General features: G+C 44.7%; 1 protein-coding gene across 5 annotated transcripts in view; it reads right to left on the bottom strand.

The window, feature by feature from the left end:
- Positions 1-1,317: 1,317 nt before the first annotated feature.
- Positions 1,318-20,960, bottom strand: part of CBL (Cbl proto-oncogene) — a 33,557-nt gene continuing 13,914 nt past the window's right edge. For all 5 annotated transcript variants that reach the window (XM_026040996.1, XM_026040997.1, XM_026041000.1 and 2 more), the window contains 14 exons: positions 18,462-18,608; positions 16,929-17,085; positions 15,334-15,455; positions 14,089-14,226; positions 13,192-13,279; positions 12,506-12,637; positions 11,875-12,078; positions 10,308-10,439; positions 9,804-10,181; positions 9,023-9,117; positions 8,190-8,345; positions 7,603-7,706; positions 7,037-7,219; positions 1,318-4,484 (listed from right to left, as the gene is read on the bottom strand). In XM_026040996.1, the coding sequence (XP_025896781.1) occupies positions 4,201-4,484; positions 7,037-7,219; positions 7,603-7,706; positions 8,190-8,345; positions 9,023-9,117; positions 9,804-10,181; positions 10,308-10,439; positions 11,875-12,078; positions 12,506-12,637; positions 13,192-13,279; positions 14,089-14,226; positions 15,334-15,455; positions 16,929-17,085; positions 18,462-18,608 (2,320 nt within the window). In that variant the 3' untranslated portion in view covers positions 1,318-4,200. The remainder of the gene's footprint in view (positions 4,485-7,036; positions 7,220-7,602; positions 7,707-8,189; positions 8,346-9,022; positions 9,118-9,803; positions 10,182-10,307; positions 10,440-11,874; positions 12,079-12,505; positions 12,638-13,191; positions 13,280-14,088; positions 14,227-15,333; positions 15,456-16,928; positions 17,086-18,461; positions 18,609-20,960) is intronic.

Here is a 20,960-nt window from a genome sequence, read left to right on the forward strand (position 1 = left end):
AAGAAAGAAAGAAAGAAAGAAAGAAAGAAAGAAAGAAAGAAAGAAAGAAAGAAAGAAAGAAAGAAAGAAAGAAAGAAAGAAAGAAAGAAAGAAAGCTCCTGACCAGACTTGCCTTTTTCGCTCCTGTGCCTTTTCAGTCCAGACCTGCAAAACACCAACACACTCCCAGTTTTTAATTACACACCAAAACATACCTAATCAAAACATAGGAATACTTACACAAATAGCAGGCAGACAGGGAAACAAGCTATCTATATCTATTGACATTAAATTTCATATATATATATGAAATATTAAATATATAATGAAATATGTATTATATATAATTTTATATATATATATATAAAAGAATCTTAACCTGTGCTCTACACTGCATCTGTTCCTCCTTTTATACTCCTAACTTGTGCTCTGCACTGTATGCATTGCTCCTTTCATATTTTTAACCTGTGTTGTGCACTGTATGTATCATTCCTTTTATACTTTCAGTGGGGTTTTTTCAGTGGGGTGGGGTTCTTTTTTCCACAGAGCAAGACCCCCCTCCCCTCTTTATTTTAATCCATTTTCCCTCTGCTCATTATTTAGTGCTTGTGCAATACTGGGTATTGGTGCAATACGGGGAAGTAGGGAAAAACAGCATTTTTCCTCACCCCTACAACAGTAGTTGTGTCTGTGTTTGCTTTGTACAACAACTGTGTTGGTGCTTGGTGCAAAGGGAATACACTTTGCTTTAATCTTTCTTCAAGATTTTTTTCCTTTTATTTTAATTTTTCCAGTGGTGACCAGGGGACTGTGTGAGCAGGAGTTATGACTTTTTTTTCTGGAGAGTAGGAACAGAGGCGTGAGGGGACAGTAGTGTTCGTTACTTGTTTTCTTAAGTTACTTTATTTATGGTTTGTTACTTTATTTCTCTCTTCTGCACTTCTGCTTCTCTTCTCTCTTCCCATCACTGGCCTTGCCGCACACAGAAGCTGTGTCTTTCCTCGCACCCCGGAGACCAGGAATGCTGTACCACACAGTTCTCCATGTTCTTTGCCTTTTTAACAGCAGCCGTACAGTCAGGGGCACATCCTCTCTCCAGCCCCTTCTTCATCTTCTCCATAATTTGCATTGGCAAGTGAGAGGAGCAGCGTTCAGTTAAAAAACAAGAGTCTAGACAGTGGGACAATGTTTTATTCTTTATGAAAAGAAAATTACAAACAACATAACTTTTTCAGAATCAACTCCATGGTGATCAAGGGAAGGGAAAAAATAAAATTAAAACAGGGCAATAACTCTTGGGCTCACCTTTTCAAGAGGCAAACAACACAGAAAACACACTGTAAAGTGCCTGAATGACTTCACAGAGCATAGCCAGAAGACACAGTGACGACTCCGCTGCCTTCAGTGATGCCTTCAAAGAACCCCAAGTCCAGGGAGGAAAAAGTGAGCTTTCAGTCTCTGATTCATTTGAGACACAAGCAGCACATGGAAAGCACACATGCAGAAAAACATCAGAAATACATGCCACAAAGACTGCTCCCTAATCGCTAGCCTGCAACTTGCCCTTGCCCCATGAATCCCAAAGGCAGGGCTGCAAAAGCTCTGCTAGGCATGGTTCAATATAGCACTAAAACAAGGCTATATGAATGAGCTCACATGGCACTGCGCACCATTACTTACTCCACAACGCATTGTGGCAGTACAAGAGTTCAGTTAAGGCTTCTTAGCCGCTTGAGCTTGGCTCTCCCTCCTGCCTTAGTCCTGGAAGTAGCACCCCTGCCCAGGTGAAAACCACCACCACACACCCCATTTCAACACACTCGCACTGACTTTAAACTGCAAGTCACAGCCCAAGTGGCACTAAAACTTACACGGAGCTGGTGGCACAAACAGAGGGGATACAAAAAGAGAAAAGTAATACAGCAGTGTCCCCTCCAGAAGGTGCTACCTCTTCTCCACCGTAAGACAACAAGACACTAAGAGTTTGGCCAGACTCACAACCGTAATACTGAGATGTGCTAGGAGAACAACCAGAGCTGCAGCCGCAGCACCAGTCGTGCCTCTCCCCAACTCCCCTGCCAGGCTGACCAAGGCTGCCCGCATTCCTGGCGGCATGCTCCCCATTTCACACAAACAGCAGGACCGGTTCTCCATACTGCTGGCTTCTGTGTGCATGGGTAGAGGAAAATACCAATAGCTCTTTTTTCTCATGCTGTGATACACACTAACTTCACCTTCTGTGAAATTCAACACCTTCCAGCAAGAGCAGCCCCAATATTGAGCTGTGTGTGTGTGTGACCTCACTTTGCTGCAGAGAGCCTTGCCAAACAACAAAAATGTCACAGCGTGCTGGCCCTAAAATAGCAGCAATCAGTGCTGCTGTCGTGCACGTACTGCACCTAAGAAAGCAGCTCTCCTTACAGTTTTGGACAACATTTTCTACACCACAGAGGGAGGGCATGAGGACAGCTAGGTCCTGCTTTCAAACCATCTGAATCCCACTGCATCAATTCAGAGGGCTGCCAGTTTACAGTGAAACTTGTAATCTACATAAAATGAACAATTTACGCTTTGTTCCCTTAGCTAACAATTTAAGTCCTCTCTGCCAAATGCAAGCTGTTTATCTGAGATCCAGGGCAGGCTGCTTGAGTCGTTACAAGACCAAACTCGCCCCAAATGCCACAAGCACTCCACCAAGTATTTCCAGTTGCAACCCTTCGCCCAGCCGCTACTGCTGGCTGTAGAGACCTGCAAATCATCCACAAGACACTTGGAAAAGCTATCAGCCCCTCGGTATATACAGAACACTGTCCATCTGTCAGGCAGTGATCTATGCATCCCTGCTCAATTTAAATCCTCTCAAAGGGAGACACACACTTCTGGCATATCAAGGATATAAGAACCGAGTAAGTAGCCAAATATACAAGTCGGTTTTTGTCCAAGTAGCAGTTGAGCACTGACTTAAGTCCAGCGTGATTCTTCTATCAATGGAGATTTTCCCCAGATCAGTTTTTACACAGGCTCTGGCAATTTTATGGAGTATTGGAAACACAAAGAGCAGCCTCCATGTCGTTCACGTTGTTTGGATAGCCATGCAGATAAGTCTTGCCTCTTTTTTTTTTTTTTTTTTTTTTAAACTGCGAAGCAGATAACATACCAATAATTGCATCAGCTGCATCTACCAATTTCACAAAACCACCTGGCGCAAAGACAACTTGCTCCCCACAAAAGCTCTCTAACCGAGGTGATGGAATGCACGTGAAGGCCACCAGTCTGCAAGAGCCACCGTGCACTCAATATAAATAAAATATCATATTTACCAGATGCAACATTCCTAGAGAAATAGTGCATGGGTGGGAGTGTCCAGCAACAGCTGCTCAAGTCCAGCAAGGCCACAATCAAGTCTGAGCACAAAACTCACAAGGCTGTAAGGATCAGCAGCAGCCAGTTCTTTGCTCTCATTCTAATTCTTCCTGCCCTCTCCCCCCACCCGTTAATAACACGCACAGCTTTCAGTGTATCTAGCTCCCTGGAATCCCATGCTGCCAGCCCTGCCAGCAAGAGGACACACTGAGAGAAATCGAACTTCCAGCACTTCCAAGATCAAAATACCTGAGAGAAGCTAGTTACACTCTCATCAGGCAAAAAGGGAGGCCTTATAAGCAATAACTATTATTACGGGCAAGAGGCAAAGCCATGGCAAACTGGCATCAATCAAAAAGATTTTTTTCCAAGTTTCCCGTTTATTCCCAGCAGAAAGTCGCCTCTCAACTGCCCTAAAAAGCCTGAGCCAAACACACAGCAGCAAACAGGTCCAAACCTAGTACCACGAACCACAGGACACACCATACAACCTGGAGACTTTTTTTCCAGAGTAGTCACTTAGAATTCAGAGCACAAAACAGGCCCCCCCAGCCTCCAAGGGATTCACTCCTTGTGACACTTTTCTCCACTGATACCCTGGAAATAAATTGGCTCTTGCAAACAAGAGGTAGGGGTAAAGGACTCCAAGACACACACTGTATAAAACACCGATCTGCTCCATTTCGTTTCACTGCTTTGAAATCTGTAACCACAAAAACCTGACAACTGATTCTCTTAAGAGGCAGGGCTGACTTCAGCATGAAGTCTCTAAAGGAACCCCTTCCCCTTTGGCGCGGAGCTGGGCTACGGCTGCCCAGGCAGTTGGTCCAAGGAAGTTCTAGGTGGGCAGGTTATGTGCTATGTGGCCACGTGTGCAGGGGACGAAATGGAAACAAACTCCCGGAGAATATTCTTGGCCATTTCAATATTGTTATGTGCAATGAGCAGTGCTTTCTGAATGTCCTGATATGAGTAGCCTTGGCTCATGAGGTTCTCAATCTCGCTGGAGAGATGCAGTGACCCGCTGGTCCCGCCACTGCTGGCTCCGCCGGGCTGGCAGCTCCCTACTTTCCGCTCAGAATTTATTCTCCGTGGCAGAGGCTTTGGCGGCCTTTCTGGAACTTGAGAGACATCCGAAAAACCTGGAAGGACAAACAAATGCATTACATCAGAAAAGGGCATGTGACTCTTGCCCAGATCAAAGCAGGCACAGTTTTCAAGTGACTGCTAGGACTTCCAAAGCATGCCCCTTCATGTTATCGTACCCTCTCCAAACAGCCAATCCTCCCACACAGTAGTGCCGATGGCCTGCCTTCTCCTCTAGTATAGAAAAAAATGGCCAGGAAAAAAAAAAAAAAAAAAAAGGGCCCCATCAGGCTTATCTTATTCAAATTTATCATTGCCATCAAAATAAATTACTATTTAGGCAGAAACATAGGCATGTGTGCGAGCAGGGCTCATAGAAACTTTCATTGACATCTGCTGCTAGAAAAATGACACGAAGGCATACATATAGGTGTAAGTCTTGACAAAATACTCCTTCTAAAATCAGAGAGTTTCAGAGAGTTTAAATTGACCAGTTGCTGCTCTTTCCACAAACAACCAATGATGACACAGTAGTGTGGTAGGGCAGCACAGAGACACACCAAGCCTGTTTGTTACAATTCCCTTATCAGGATCTCTGTAGCAACTGAATTATGTTTCCACAAGGATCTGCTTCTCTTCCTCTGCTGGCCCACCAGCACACCAGGCTCATCCTCCCGAAATGGCTGGCAGCTATGGGAGAGCAGTTCCCAGCCTCTTCTGCCTTTCCTCTTTATCTTTCTGTGTAACTTGCCCATGGCCACACCATGCCCTCCTTCCAAGGAGATAAAAAGATCACTAAGAAGCCAAACCAGACACTAAACACTCTAGAGTTTCAACGAACACCTTGGAAAGAAAACTCACTGCTCCAGAAGCCCTACCATTTCCTAAGGCTATGTCTCCCAACTCCTTTTAGTCTTTACCTCCTATATCATCGTAGGTTTTTCTTCTTCTCATTTGAAATCACAACAGATTCTTTTTGCACAAATATTTGTCGTGTTCTTACAGAAGGGTTTATTTGTCTTCTGGGAAACCTCCTCTGAGTGCGACATACAGAATTTTCTAGCCATTGCAGTAGTGTGCAAGATAGTAGTGTGCATCCCTAAAACTAGAGATGTCCGAGTGATCCCTTTCTGAGAGCGGGCACCGCAGCTCCAGTCAGAAAAACAAATAAGTCATCTGCGAATCTTTCTGAAAAGCTTGCACCAAAATGACTAAAACGGCAAAACCTCTTCAGAAAACAAATTCATTGAAGCTTCCTCACCAACCACAATGCAGTTCAACTCACTAATCTTCTAACTACAAGCTGCTTACACATAAAAAGCCTTTTGTACAATTAGGTACAAAATTTTTTACCCCCCTTTTCTACCCCCAGACTGCCTTTGAAAATTGCTGTTGCAGCTTGAACCGAGTCAAATTTCAGTGACCGTGGGTCGGTTTCAAACAAGAGCTACTAGACAGCTTTTTTAGTAGTTGACTAAGAAACTAAATTCTAAGGCACAAAGGAAGAGAACACAGTAGTACCAGAGTGTGTCCCCCGGTAGCCAGCCTTGCTTCTTTTCAGAAAGCTGCAAACATTTCCCAGCAAGCAGTAACCATCATTACTACCGCAGCATTTCTCTTTAGCAGATCTCCTAACCCTGTGCAGGAGGACAATAGCTCTCTTCTCCTTTCAGGGCAGTAGAAACAAACAAGGGTCAATGATTAAGCTAAGTAGCTCATTCAGGAGCAGGATGTGAGCACTCTCTGCCTCTTTTCATCCCTGCCAGCCCTGTTCTACAGACACAATGACAGGCAGACAAAGCAGAGCGGGGAGGAGTGGCAAGAGCAAATCAACTCCCTTGCTCCTCTCTGCGCTAAAGGATCAGCTCCGGGAAAAGGAGCTGCTGCTGGAGCACCCGGGCAAGTGGTCTTGGCTACAGCAGGCTCTGGCTGCTGCCTGCCTCCAGGAGGAGGAGGAAGGGCACTCCTCAGCACAGTGCCCCAAGCTCAGCTATGTTGAAAGGCCCCGACCAGGCAAGAGTCTCAGTGCTTCCCTCAGAGTGACCAGGCAGTTACAGGGAATAGGACAAGCATTCTTCAGAAAGGCCCTCAGACAGACAAAGCCCTGGCTTTCCCCTGCAGCACGTGCCTCAGAGCCAAAAGGACAGGATGTCCTCTACTCCCAGGACTCCAAGCTGACCTTGGAACACCACTAGGTCCCTCCGCAAGAGGACTGGCACTATCAAACAGGGCACGCGTGCCATCTGCTGGCAAAAACTGCACCTAAGACTGAGCAGCAGCAGCACAGGGCCACTTGCCTCAGCTTTCACTCGCACACCGATTAAACAGGCTTATCTGAAGGTCTGCTTCATGCTCTAGTACGAAATGAATCCTATCCTTAAGGCACACCCTTTAATCCAAGATTCCACCAACTCAGATTTAGATGCGATATGCTAACTCAGCGATTTTCAGGAGCCAAACAGTATTTTCCAGATTGTTAAAAGCATTTTAACTCTGTGTTGCAAAAGTATTATACAGCCCGTATACAAAACCCTGAGTCAAGGACAGAGAAATCACAACTGTCCATAGCAAGACATCAGTAATGACCATAACATGGATGTTCTCCAACCTGTTACGGGGTCGTTTTCCAGAGACATTCGACTGAAGGCTGGTGTGGCATTGGAGATATCAGACAGCGTGCGACGAGCAATAGCAACCGGTAGCGGCGCCTTGGGGATGTCATAGCCATCTTCTTCGTTCTCTGACTCCTCAGGGCCGTTGCTGGCGGTGCCTGCTGCCAGATTTCCTTCATCTGCATGAAGAGACATGTTCTGAGCTCTAGGACTGAACACAGTCTCTGTCCCTTGGAGCAGACAGTGTTCCCCCGTAGTCCAAAAACATGAACAGGACAGATCTATGGCTGTACTGCCAAACCCCCAAACAGAGAGGAAAGTCCTTCTAGAAGGCAAGCAATTCAACTTCCCCAGTATTAAAAATGCCTGTGATGCACATGGGCTGGCTGCTGCAACTGCTCACAGCAGCTAAGCCCAGAAAACTAGGCTTCACAGCAATGGTCCCAAATACAGTACACAGAACCAAATGTGTTTCTACACACATCCTAACTATTTTAACAGCAAGAGCATGTAGCATTTCTTTTAGTTGTTTTGGTTTGTTTCTTTAAGCACGCCCACTCACCAGAAGTGTTGACGGTCTGAAAAGCAGAGGACGCGGCTTGGGAGTGTATGTTGTACATTGCCTCGTACATACAGCCATCCGCTTGCTGCTCACACTCTAACACTCTGGGGAAGAGAATGCACATTTCCCTTTAGACAAGTGACAGCGGTCAAGCATCACCTGCATACCGTGCTGAGACTCTGCACACATCCCTGCTCTACATTGAGGTCACCCATGTTTTGCAAGAGACTATTTGCTTCTGTGAAGCCTCTATCTAGCATTGCCTACTGCAATGTAGATGATAGTTCAAACAAGTTGAGATCTCCAGAGAAGAGTCTTTTAGTGTCATCTTGCATTTCAATGGCTGCCGCTGCTGTTCAAACACTGACCAGCAGAAGGAGATGGGAGGGGTTAAGTGACTCCTTCCATAGCTATAAAAGGTTTCTGCAGAAGAGCAGGAGCTGGATATCATTTACAGCTTGCTATGTCACACAAAATCTGGTTACCGTCTGAGGGAAGTCATCAGGCAAAACCTCCGTACCCCGGCGAACAAATGTGCTCCCCTCGGGGTACGAACAGGAAGGACAGCAGATACAAACAAATCTCACCGTAAATTCTGAGTCACTTCCAAGGGCATTTTGAGTTCTGGTTTTTGTACAGCGGGACCAGGAGGCACCACAGGCAGAGAGGACGGTGACATGTACTCAGTGTCCTCGTCACTTTCCGAGTGTTCCCCAGGTGGCAGTTTTGGTACAGGCAATGGTCTGGTGGCAGAAGAAACAAGATACAACAATTAGTAAAGCATTTAAGCCAAATCTAATCATCATCAAAGCAGCCTTTCAAACCCATAGCTGAAGTAACAAGCAGTCAGTCATTCTAAAACCGATTCTGTCTCGCTTTCAGGATTCTCAGGAGCATAGGTGCCAAGTCACACCAGCACAGAGTCATCATGCAAAAGCAAGTTAGTATCAGACATACCATCCTCTCATCTGATGCACACTATATTTAGCAAAAACTAATTGGAGATGAATTTACTAAACTAATGGAAACTGCTCAGTGCATTTGGCCAGAAAACAGCTGTGTCCTACCTGCAGCCCTCTCCCATGACCTGAGCACACATCCTACCCACTAACATACCCCCCAAATATTTTAGAAACGATATGCAAGCCTGTTTCCTATTCCTACAGCCTAGGTTAACTATGCTCACCCCACCCAGATCTGAAGTTGTTGGTTTCAGTTGGTTTTCCTTTTTTTTTTTTTTTTTTTTTTCCCCCCTCCTCTCTCTCCTCTCTTGGTTTTGCCTATTTTAGTAAGCCTTTCAAGCTGGAAACTGACAGAATTGTGTCAAACTATCCGAAGCACCAGCATAGAGAAAGATCTACAATTTACAATTTACTTTTTTTACTAGTACTTTATATATATATGACAGCAAGCAACTCACCTGGCAGCTAAAGAATAGATAGCATTGGCAGATGAGGAGGGTTTAATTTTGGGATGCTCACACTCCGAAGTAGCTGGTGCACCACCGCTCAAGCTCTGAAAGAAAAAACAATCATAATCAGGCTTTAGAAACACTATGCTCAAATCGCAAAGCTCTCAGCCAGGTATTCAACATATCCTACAGAAGAAGCATCTTCCCTCTGGTATCCATTTCATTTATTCCTATGTGATTTTCTGAGGTCTTAGAAACACAACACATTTTGGAAAGCTTTCCCTCAGTGAGGCCACAGGCAGGTTTTCTCCCCTAGCAAAATGCCCATTTACAGGAAAAACTGCCTGAATTTCATATCTTTGAGGCTCCTGTGACTTTGTCAAGCTCGGATCACGTCGACCAAAAGGCCAGAACTTAACAGGGTGCCAGAGGAAAAGGATGCAGACTTGTCTGCATGTATGGAAACAGAACAACTGCATGAGTGTTCTTTTCTTAGGCATTCTGGCTAGACATGTGCTTTAAATTTTAGGAAGCTGAAGAACTTGAAAGGAAACAATGGTGGGATGGAATCAAAGAGAGCATTACTGTAACCACCCAGCTGACTGGGGATTTCAGCCTTGCTCCTAAGAGGGACAAAAGTACATCCTTAAGTATTCCTCACATTTCTCTCCTCCGCTGGCATCCAACAGTACCTTTCCAGCTGCCTTCTAAAGGGCCACCATCCCATGCAGATGTCAAGTCCAAGGACATGCCATGCCAATCCTACTCCTCACCCATTAAGTCTACTCACCACTGGGTTGTCCAGGCTGAGAGTGCTCCCAAGCCGATGGGTGTCAGCCCTGGAATCCATCTGAGAGGGCAAGGAGAAGGGAAGGGAGTGCCTGTTTGACAGTTCTCTCCCAGCCCAAGGCTCACTGGGGCCGAGAGCTACAGATGGGGCTTTGGGAATTGGTCGAGACGGCCACAGCTCGCCCTGGCGGTTGGAGGGCACGGGGGGCAGTTTGTCCCTCGAGGGACAGTCTCCTGGCGTGCAGGGCAGGGGTCGTCTCTGCGGCCGACTCTCAGTTCCGATGCCGTGCGGTCTGTCCGGAGGGGGAGGCGGTGGGAGGTCTCGAAGCGTTGGTGGGATCGGCAAGGGTTTGTCCTTGTGAAGGGTCCCCGGAGCAGCCTGGAAAGCAGCAGCAGTGCTTAGCAAGGGTAGGCTAGGTCCAGAATTCGAGGGTGGCAGACCAGAGCATTCCTTTTCTTTCCTGCCCCACCAGCATAATACCTGCAAGGGCAATAAGCGTTTTACCTTTGAAGTGGTACCAGGACTGGAAGCCCCCGGCGGGTTGGACACCCGTTGCTGCAGAAGATCCAGGCGTGGTGGCACAGGCGGATAGGGGGCCTGTGGAGTTACTGAGAATGGAGAAGGAGGACGCTCGACCTGAAAACGAAAAAAAATGGCAAAATGATCAAATCCAGCGCCACCTCTGGAACGTGACTACAAATGAAGATTTAGCAATGGCACAATAAAAGACAAGCTGTTTGCCTAGAATCACCCAGCTGTTTTACCAAGACTCAAGTAGTAACGAGCCTGTTCCCCTTTTGACACCAGAGGGCACGATCTGCTATAGGAGATCTTCTCAGCGCAGTCACCACCATACCAACTGCCTTACCGCTCTGTCACAGTACTTGCAGTGGTCAGCAGCATGCACCAGAAACTCCATTTTGGCCTCTGAAAATGTTTGCCCTACTAGCAAATGCAAACAGTGCCTATTATCCCCCTCTTCACAAAAAATTATTTTATATTCAAGGCTAGCATCCTATAACTTTGAAAAGCTTTACACACATTTTAACTCGCTAGTGCCAGCAAACAGAGAACACTAGCTTACTGCAAACCACAACAGGATGTCACATCAAGGAAACTATGCTCTGCTTCTCCAAGCCGTGTATACAAAAACAACCTCCAGGGACACAGTTTATAATTTTGTATTTCACAGGGCGAGAGCTGAAGAGGAATCTGATCAGTGGTAGGTAGGGCAGAGTAGAGGATTTTTCTAGCCATGAAAAGCAGTTTCCCAGAACCACAGAATGGTAGAGACTGGAAGGTTTTTTTTGTTTTTTCCTCCAGCTTACTTGAGCGGCTTCAGTTATTAACAATTAGTCAAAAATCACTTCCCGTGCAGCAGAACAATGGTATTGCGGATGTGCAAAGGCAGCAGTAAGGTTTTTTTTAAAAAAAGCACACAGATCCATACAGATGCCTCTCTTGTGCACATCTCCTGGCAGCAAGTAGCACTGATGGCAAAAAGTCATCAGACCTTTATTATATGAGTTTGTCAAACACCATATTTAAAGAGGACAGTCAAAACTACTTCCTCCGCAAAATAGCCTGCCCTCTATCCAGCTAGAGATCAGAAGCTTAGGAAGGCTGTCTGTTGTCAGTCATATTATCACTGGGGAATTGGATAAATTTTTGCTGACATGAGCAAGCTGCAGCTGACAAATCAAGAGCAGCATTGTTAGGCACGCAAGGCAGTGTTATAAACCTAGATGTTAGGTTCCAATCCAAGTTAGCTCTTTCATTCTTCTAAGGTCTGACCGAGACCCTCATCCTCCACGACGACTCTCAAAAAACAAAAAACAGATTTTCGAGCACAATCAGCATTGTTTAACTAAACATACCATGTGCAGCTACAGCGCAATCCCTGTTTATTTCACCGTCAGTATACTGACTGAAATTCTTTCTCCTGTCAAGTCCAACAAATCTCACGTGCACAAGGCACTGAGACCACAGGAAAAAGGACAGAACGTGCAGTCTCAGTAAATGCCATACACTAACAAATCCCGTATACTAGCGAACACTCAAGTACCCTTACTTTGCTACCAGCTAGCTCTTTCATCATGAGGAGGGAATCATCAGTTTTGTCATCGTCGTCATCCTCATAATTGGGTGAAGGAGTTCCTTCTGCCCCTTGCCGCGATAATCCTCCTCCTCCTCTGGGATCAAATGGGTCTACTACAATCGGCTCCGTTCCTTTGATTTCACAGCGGCAAAAAGGACATCCTTGGCCTTCCGATTCCTTCAGAGAAAAGGAGAGACTTGTTTTAAGAGTCAATAAGATGTAGAAATGAAAGGCACAGCTAACATACAAAGAGGTTTCAACAGTCACGTTCAAGTACCTTTTGCCTGTGAGGACAGAAGAGAAGCAACCTGTGCTACACACAGAGGATTTTCTCATTGCAGTCGAAAAAGGAGACTTTTGAGGTAAGACCTCACAGCTTGCCTATTCCCCACTGAAGAGGCTAGGCATCTTACCAGCTTGGCCTGGGCAGGTGAGGCTGATACTGAAGAACTAGTATTACTGTAATATGAGCTTGTTTTCTGTCCCACTACCTAACATTCATATCTGCAAAAAACTAAGTAGTTTTCTGAAGAAATCTAGCCTACATTTGCCGAAGAGAAACCAGCATCACTGTGGGAGAATAAAAAGAGGGCAAATGCCTTACCTGCCAAGCAGTGAGACAGGAGGTGCACATCAAATGGCCACATGGTTCAATCTTTACATCCTTGTCATTTTCAGCACAGATTTTACACAGCTGGAATGTGGAGCCCATCTCGCAATACAATTCATACTGTTCCTAGGGGACAGAAAAAACACCACCATTGATACTGGAAAATAAACATGCTTGATTAGTCACAGCTACAGGAAATGCAACACCAGATTTGCAGGAAAAAGCAATTACAATCCTAACAGAGGAACACAGTGCAACAGAGCAGAAGGCTGAAGAGATTCCACTGTGGTTTTGTGTGCTGGATATATCTATCAAGCTTTGAAGCGAAAGTAAATTTGAAGTTAGACTTCATTTTTATTGAGATGGTCCAAAAACAGCTTAGGGAAGCAAAGTCCACAGGCTCCCTAGATGGCACAGAAGAATATCTGCTACAACATTCTAAACAAGTGTCTTAGTCTGTCAGTGCCACACAAAGGTGAAGCTGTATTTAACCTTTGCAATCTCCTCTTCCCAGTCCTAGCATTCAAAGATTTCAACCACTTCTACACATTGCAATTACAGTAGCTTTGAAAACCAGCCTTCGGGATACTGGTTGGTATGGCAGAATTGAATAAACAGCTAAGGAGGCCTTAAATCAGAAATAAACAAGCAAGTTTGGTAGTAAAGAATACTCTGCTCACCTGTGTAACTTTTATATGGTCTTGAGGTGTGGGTTCACACAAGCCTGTCAAGTCAGGATTCTGATTCCGGCCATCAGGAAATAAGTAACTGCAAGCCGTTCAGGAAGGAAAAATAAAAAAAGAAGCTAAAATTCTATGCCTGTGCACAAGAATCACACACAAAGTCAACCATGTAACGTTCCTTTTGGGTGGTGGAAAGAGAAAAAAGGAACGAGGGTGAAAGGAAAAAAATTCAAGGTGTTCTGAATTCAAAGAAAGTTCTGAAATATCTTTCTTGTCAGACCTAAACCAAACATGCCTTCTTCAATATAGGAGATGCTTTTTTCTTCCTCCTGGCAACGGTTTTTTTCTTTAAACAAAACGTTATCATCCCCATCTTCTCTTTTTAAAGCATTCTACAGTGACTCAAAATTAAAAAGCAAAAAAAAAAAAAAAATCCAAAAAAAACCCATGACTGTAATTTCAGTTGTTGTGACATAGGTTTAGGACCCCACTGGAAAAGAAGTCAAGACAAGGGAAACGCAGACAGACACTCCCTACAATTGCAAAAGAGAATCAAGATAGGCAGTGCAAAAAACTAATGTCTGAGTAGTCTCGAGTGCCAAACTGGTTAAGCACATAAATTCTTCTACTGATATCAATGAGAAAGGTGTAGTGCGTTAATGATTTGAGGTCGAAATAAAAACCTAGGGGTGTGCAAAAGGGTGTTAGCGAGGTCAACAGGGGTTGCTTGACTGCTGCAACATATTGCCTCTACCATCAAGTAGAAAACGTATTATTTTAACATTTCACTGATTTCAAGACCTCACCACAGGATTAAGATAAAACAAACACATCTAAAAGGGGCAAAAGAGAATGTTGAAAGGAAACAAAAAAGATGCTGGAACAGCTACTTACAAGCCTTCCCTGAAGCCATCAATCAGTGCTTGAAAAAGAGGTTTGTTGTGGGGGATTGTCTGAAGAATGTTCCCATCTGCAGTAACATAACCAATGGCCCACTGACCAAGTCGTGTACAACTCAATCGAAAAATATAACTGCAAAATAACACAGCAAAAGAAACTTTAGTTTAGACTGGAAGAGGAAGAAAAGATCACATATCAAGTAGGCAGCCTTTGTGTGGCTATCTCAAGACAACAAATAGAAACTAGTAAAAAATAATTGGATGACTTATACCAGCTTTTCTCACTTTATCCACAAGCAGATCCAAGTAGACCCTGCAATCTGATATGAAGGAAAGTATCCAAGCAGCAGCCTCTGTGTGACATTAAATTCTGGATCTCCTTAGTATCCTCTTTATCATTTCTTTTAAATTACCATTAACAAACCCACACTTTCTCCCCAGGAAAAAACACAAAAACCAAGAAACATACATACACAAAAAAACACCAAAACACAAAAATATCCCCCAAAACAGACTGCCCAACGTTTCCATTTTCAAAACCAGCCCTGGTACTAACGGTCTTCTGAAAGTCTTCCAAAGTGAACATTTGACCTTCCACACACACAGAGAAATGTAGTCCTGTTGTACAAGACCAAATAACAACTAGGATGTCAGGAGCCCAATAGCTACTCAGATCCACCACTAGCCCAGGAAAGAGCATCTTGTCCCACACCCTCCCTGTCCTGCCCCAGCTGCAGGGTCACCTCGCAGAACTCCTCACCTAGCTTGATGCTTTCTGCCAGCACAATCAGTAGGCAGATGCCCTGGCTATATGTCTGAAACTGGCTTTCATCAGAGACACTGCAAACAGGGCCTGCACTCCCTGCAGCTCTCTTGCCCAGGTGCAAGTAAGTCAGAAAGCTCTAAGGCCTATTAATACTTCTCTTCATTCATGGTACTACCCTGTTCACCCTGGGGCAAACATTTGCCTCAGTCTCTCGCACTCATGCCCATGGGAGCTGGTCTAACAGCTGGGGGTATGAGCAGAAGGTATATCACCACACGGAGCTTAAGCTCTGAATACAGGGCAAGCTGGGGTTTGTGGGGTGTTTTTCTTGGTGTTTCCCCCTCCCCTCCATGTTTTAAATTGCTGACAAAGAAGGACAAAGCCAGAATATCCCTACCTCCTTGCTGAGGCCAGTGAAATAATCAGAGGTGTTAGCAAGAGCAACCCAAAAGGCCACTTAAACCAAACACTAACCTGCCAGGTTTGTGAATGAACTTCTGAAGCCGGGCTTTTACCTCATCATACGTTAGGAATGCCATATAACCAGGATGAGTCACCGCTAGGCTATTCCAGTTCCTGAGCAGAGAGGACCATGGCTAAGAAACAGAGAAACACATTAACTATGCACTGCTATCAACACTTAAAATACCCTTTAATCAGACAAGTCAGTTCTTGAGTTAAAGAAGCAGATTTTTATACCACCAGAAATCTAGCCGAGGAGTTAGAGCAATATGCTCATGCAGCAGGCTCAGAATTCATCTCAGACAGACATTCATCAAAACTCCTTTAATAAAAAGCAAGGAAGAAGTCACTGAGGTCACCAAAAAGACAATCCAAGAACCACTATCAACGCATACTGCTTCTGCAGAGAAAATGATGCATTACTGAGACAGGAATAGAGATAAGAATTTAATAAGTTTATGTCCAGGACCACGACTAGTCACATCTCCAACAATGACTTCCTATATGGCCTCAGGAAAGCAACCTCTCCTCCCTGTCTCAGTTTCACTGTGTCTAAGATGCTTGTGACTATGCCTCAACCACCTAGCCTCACTTGGGTGCGGCAAAGATTACTGGCTTGTCTAAACCAGTACCTACACATTTAATATTCCTAAAAATTGGGGACGCACACAACCCTCCTCCCCGCTCCCCAACCTCACCTCCCCCCACCCCTCAATTCTTTCAATTGATAACTTCAATTCTCATGTTGGGCTTCTGTTTCTAGAACGTTACCCGATTTTTCCACCCGAATCAGCTTGCCTAATAGAAGATGCTACTTGTCCCCAAAAACTTTGCTTCTCTTTGAAAGTGAAGCAACTCTCAGCTCACTGTGTACTACAGTTGGACAAAGTACTGAATGAGATCAGATACACTGCAATACCGAGCAGGGGAACTTTTCAGCAAGACACATCTTAACTACAACCCACCCTATCCGTTGGGAAAAGGCAAGTCCGAGCCAAAGAAGTAAGTGTTTGTTATTGCAAATAGCCAGTTGCACCATCAGAAGCTGTGCTTTTGAGGTCAGTGCTATTAATGACCACGGGTTAGAATTTTACCTGTTATTAATATCCCTTATCCCTTCAGTAAGGCAGCTATTTCCTGCACACACATGTACAAACATCTGGGCTTCAATTCAAAAGCCCCAAAATCCTAATTTCCACGCTCACACTCCATCCTGAACACCTCCCACAGAAAATAAATCTGACAAGGCAAAAAGGAGACAAGGAAAGACAGGCTAACAAACTAAGCTTCATATTTCCTGGATGACAGAGGCTGTGTCAGAACGTTAGTCTAATAGTGACCTTTGAAAGTGAAAAACCGATTCACAGAAGGATACTCAATGTGCCTTACACTTGCAAATTATATTTAGACTACCTCTTCTGTCAGTGGTTCTCAGTATTACCAAAACTCACCAGAGGATGAGAGGCAAGATTAATAAACCCATTACTCTAAATCATGTTATTTCAGTGTGGAAAAATCGGTTTATCTTGGGGCAAGAGTCTAACTGGAAGCACTTCAGATACATACTTTTCAGCCCTTTCTAAAGCGTCACATTCCTCAATTCTTACCTGAAAAAGCCGTGTGAAGATATCAAATTCAAATACTGAAATGTAGTCATTGCACGTCAGGTCAATTGTTGATTTCAGGGCCATGGCTTCCAGGCCCGAACTGATCGGATGCACTTCATGCAAGGCCTGACGGAAGCTCTTCCAAGGAACAATGGTCCTGGGGAAAAAGGCAAGCCTCTGTGATTGTGCGTGACTGAAGACCTATTCCACCCTATATGTGTGTGTTTGTGCGTGTTTACACCAGCCTATACTTACCACAGGTATTGCATTGGAGAGTACAGACCTTCTCTTCATAAAAGAGGAGAGGAAAAAATCCAAGCTAGCTACAAGAGATCTATTCATGTTATACAAGCAAAGGATTACTTGGTATCACAGCAAACTAACAGTCAGATGGACACTAGCTAGTTTTCCATACATATATAAAATTTTGCAATCCAACGCCCAGCTCCATGGCAAACATGCATGTGCCAGGGCTGTACCCAGAGCTCTTGGGTGATAGGAGTTTGTAACAGCACAGCTCGTAGAGGAGGGCTTAACAGTGAACTCTTCAGCAGAAATCTGGACGGGTTAAAAAATGAAAAAAAAAAAAAAAAAAAACCACCACCCCAATCACAAAGAACTAAAAAATTATCTAAAGAAGGGAGAAGTAGATTATCAGAAGCCAATACCAAGCTTTGATTTAAGTGAAAATATTCCTTCTTTGAAAGCACCAAGTTGACCAGATGCATAAAAGCTCCGTACCAAGCTCCAAACCATTGTGTTGTTCACAAGCAAACATATTACTGCTTTTTGTTCTTACACCTACCAATGATATTCTTCCTGTGAAGTATCCCATTTGATACAAAGAAGCGCCCACTTCAATTAACTTTAATCCTCAGAGGTTGCTGTGGACAGCTTTAAAGATCATTTCATCAGCTTTTTACCATATTTAAATATTATAAGCAACATTTCAACAGTTTATACTTCAATCTCTGTTGCACTCAACATTCTCCTTCATTCTACCATAACGAGGCCATTAAGCAAGCTGACCAAAGTTCAGAAAAGCCAGAAGAAAGGTGACTAAGTGATTGGAAAGACTAATTGGATAGAAGATGAAAAGAATTTAATATAAGAGCTTACTAACACAGAACTAATATTGGAGGTACAGTAACCATTGGAAGAAGAAAGCATATATTTTGCATGGTTTGTGAAGTTGATTTACAAGTTAAGGAATTAAAGAGAGGAAAATTCTGTCTGAATAACTTCGGCTGAATAATCCAGAGAAGCTTTATGACAGTAAAGCAGTCTACTAGGGAAAGTGGGGAGACACTCATCACTTTACATATTTAAAACAAGACAGGACAAAGAACTGGGAAATACAACCTGTACTCAACCTCACCGAGTGGACCAAATGACCTTTTCCTGTCACAGGCTTCTATGATTAACAAGACCAACACCTTTCTGAACTGCAGAGATGGGGTGATTTTTTCCAAGGGCATAACTAGGTGTGCAATTTCATCCCATATCTCATTATAAGCACAGTTAGAAACTTACTTTTCCCCGAAAGCTTTCCTCCAAAACTCTGCAGCATCTGCCTTGGTGATCCGGAATGTGTCTCCTTGGAAAAGGCCACTTGGGAAAATACCTTTGAGTTCTGCCAGCATATGGCTGAATATCAGGGATAACTTCGTCAGGTTACGCCTACAAAAAAAAATGACAAACAGAATGTTTTCTTGTAAAGAACACAAGTGTGACTTTATGCTGTGAATGTAATAGAATGAGCATCTACAGCAATTCCAAAAGGATTCCGGACTACAGACATCTTATGTAGGACCACCTTTCAAGGACGTACTGAGTACACATCCATCACACAGCACTTACCCATACAGTCTGCTTTTCTCAGAATGTTTTTCCACAACATTAAATTTGCATGTTCTCTTTGACATGGGCAAGTAATTTAAGGCAAATCCAGAAAGAGGAAATAAACTCACAAAAAAAAAGTCCAACATCATCACCCAGACCGTATCTACTATGCAACAGCATAATCAGATTCTAAAACTCACTAGAGGTCTAAATATTTCTTGTGAGGGCACATACAACCGCTATCACCTTGAATCACAGGCTGTGAATAAAGGCACGAAGACCTCTAAAAGTCAATCTAATAGTTTGAAAGCTGCTCCTCTTAACTTCTGACACACAGCAACTAGCTCCCCATCCTGTGCTAAAAGACATTCTCCCTAAGAGCGTGCTCTTTACTTTTCCCAGGAAAAGTTACACCACATTTTCCAATGCCTACAAACCAAGTAAACGCTTGCAGCTATAGCAAGCACTTTCACTGGCATATCAAAACTTAGTTATGGTTGCCTTTTATTTTTAGTATCATCAGCAAAGGTCCTCATCTCCATTCCTTCAGCTAAACAGACAAGTTGTCCTAGAGAAAGGGTAATATTTTCAACAGACACAAGGGACTTAGACAAGAGATTCCCAAACCTTTCTGGCCACAGAGCTCCAGCAATCTCCATGTTTCTCCTGGACCTTTACATAAAGGCAGTGTGAAAAGAAACAGTTACCAGGAGCTGCCGAGGATCATGTACCAGAGCTATGTTGAGCACACTTTGGAAATCTCTGCCTGAGGCACCTAAATCCCCTTGACTCTCAGTGGAATGTAACCATCTGTCCTAAGGGCTTTCGAAAAGGTTACCCAGTGCCTGCAGGCGGCATCATGGAGCTCTCCTCCTTGCTTGCAGGGGAGCCCAGATGTAGCACCTGCATTAGCTTCAAAGGGAAAAAAAAAAACTACACGGCATTTCAGAGCAGAGCTTAAGTTCAAACACCAAGGGCAACAGCAACCATTTTTGAGCACCAGTTTACGTTTTGGAGAGTGCTCGCTTCCACTTTGCTATACCTGCAAAATACGTAGCTTATTGTTGGAGAGCCAAAAAGCCACATGCTTACAAGCGAACTCTTACAAAGTCAAAGTTTTCTGCTCTACGCAGTAACCAAATATTTTAATAATTGGGCATCTGCAGCTGTAGCAGGAAGGCATTATTCCTCCCGCCAGTGCCACGTTCACAGACAGGTTAACAGCTTCTTCCATAGCTCTGAACTCTCACCCAAGCTTGCTCTGCTGCGATAGCACCGGACTTTCCAACTCTGCTACCTGCAGGGCTCAAGAGAACTATCATCTCAGGCAATGATTTCAGTTGGTGGGTGGGAAGGGGCAAAGGAGAAAAGCAAGAGCAGCACGGAGCACAACCATCTCCCCAGCGCCCGTTAATGAGCCCAGGCCAGGCACGTCCCTCCCGCGGTGCAGCAGCCACGTCCCTCGGTCCTGCCTTGCCCTGCTCCGTGCCGCTGCGGTCGCGCTGCTTCCTTCCTGCTCCGCGGCCGTGTTTGCTCCGCGCGTCTCGGCGGAAGTCGAGAGGTCGCCCGAGTGCCTCTGTGGCCGCAGTGTGCGGCCTGGCGCAGCTGGGCTCGGTGGGGCTGCTCCCTGCCCCGGCCGCACCAAAGCCCTCCCGCGGCGACGGCTTCGCAGCCGGAGCCTCCGCAGCGAGAGGCCGCGGCTCCGCTCGAGACAGCTACGCTCGTGTGCTTCCCTACATCAGCTCCACGTACGGAGTCACGCAGCACCTAATGCGGCCCATGCCTAAAAGGCCTTTCTGACCTCGTAGCCAGCTTAGAATGCTACTCCCAGTTTTGCCAGTGTCAGCTATGGTTTTTTTCCCCGTTTTGTTGCAATGTTTTGATTACTTCATCACCAACCGACCGCCACCACATCGTTTTGTCCTTCACACATCAAGGAGACTGCTCCTTTGGATGATTTATAGGCTCGTATTTTGCTCTCATGCCCAAATTTGACATGAGCACACTGTCAAGCCTGTAAAACTTATTTTTTTAAAAGCCTGCTACAAAGACTATTACCTAGAAGAAATGAAGAGCTTAAGAAGGCCAGCTCTAAAGAGCATCACTTCTCCAAAGTTATCATACATACTTGGCATTTGGGATGCAATTCACAGAAGAGTTTTGCTATTCCCATCCCCATTGACTTGGGCA

This window comes from Nothoprocta perdicaria, unplaced genomic scaffold (genome assembly GCF_003342845.1).
Source record: "Nothoprocta perdicaria isolate Ctin4 unplaced genomic scaffold, notPer1 scaffold_275, whole genome shotgun sequence".
Lineage (NCBI taxonomy): Eukaryota > Metazoa > Chordata > Aves > Tinamiformes > Tinamidae > Nothoprocta > Nothoprocta perdicaria.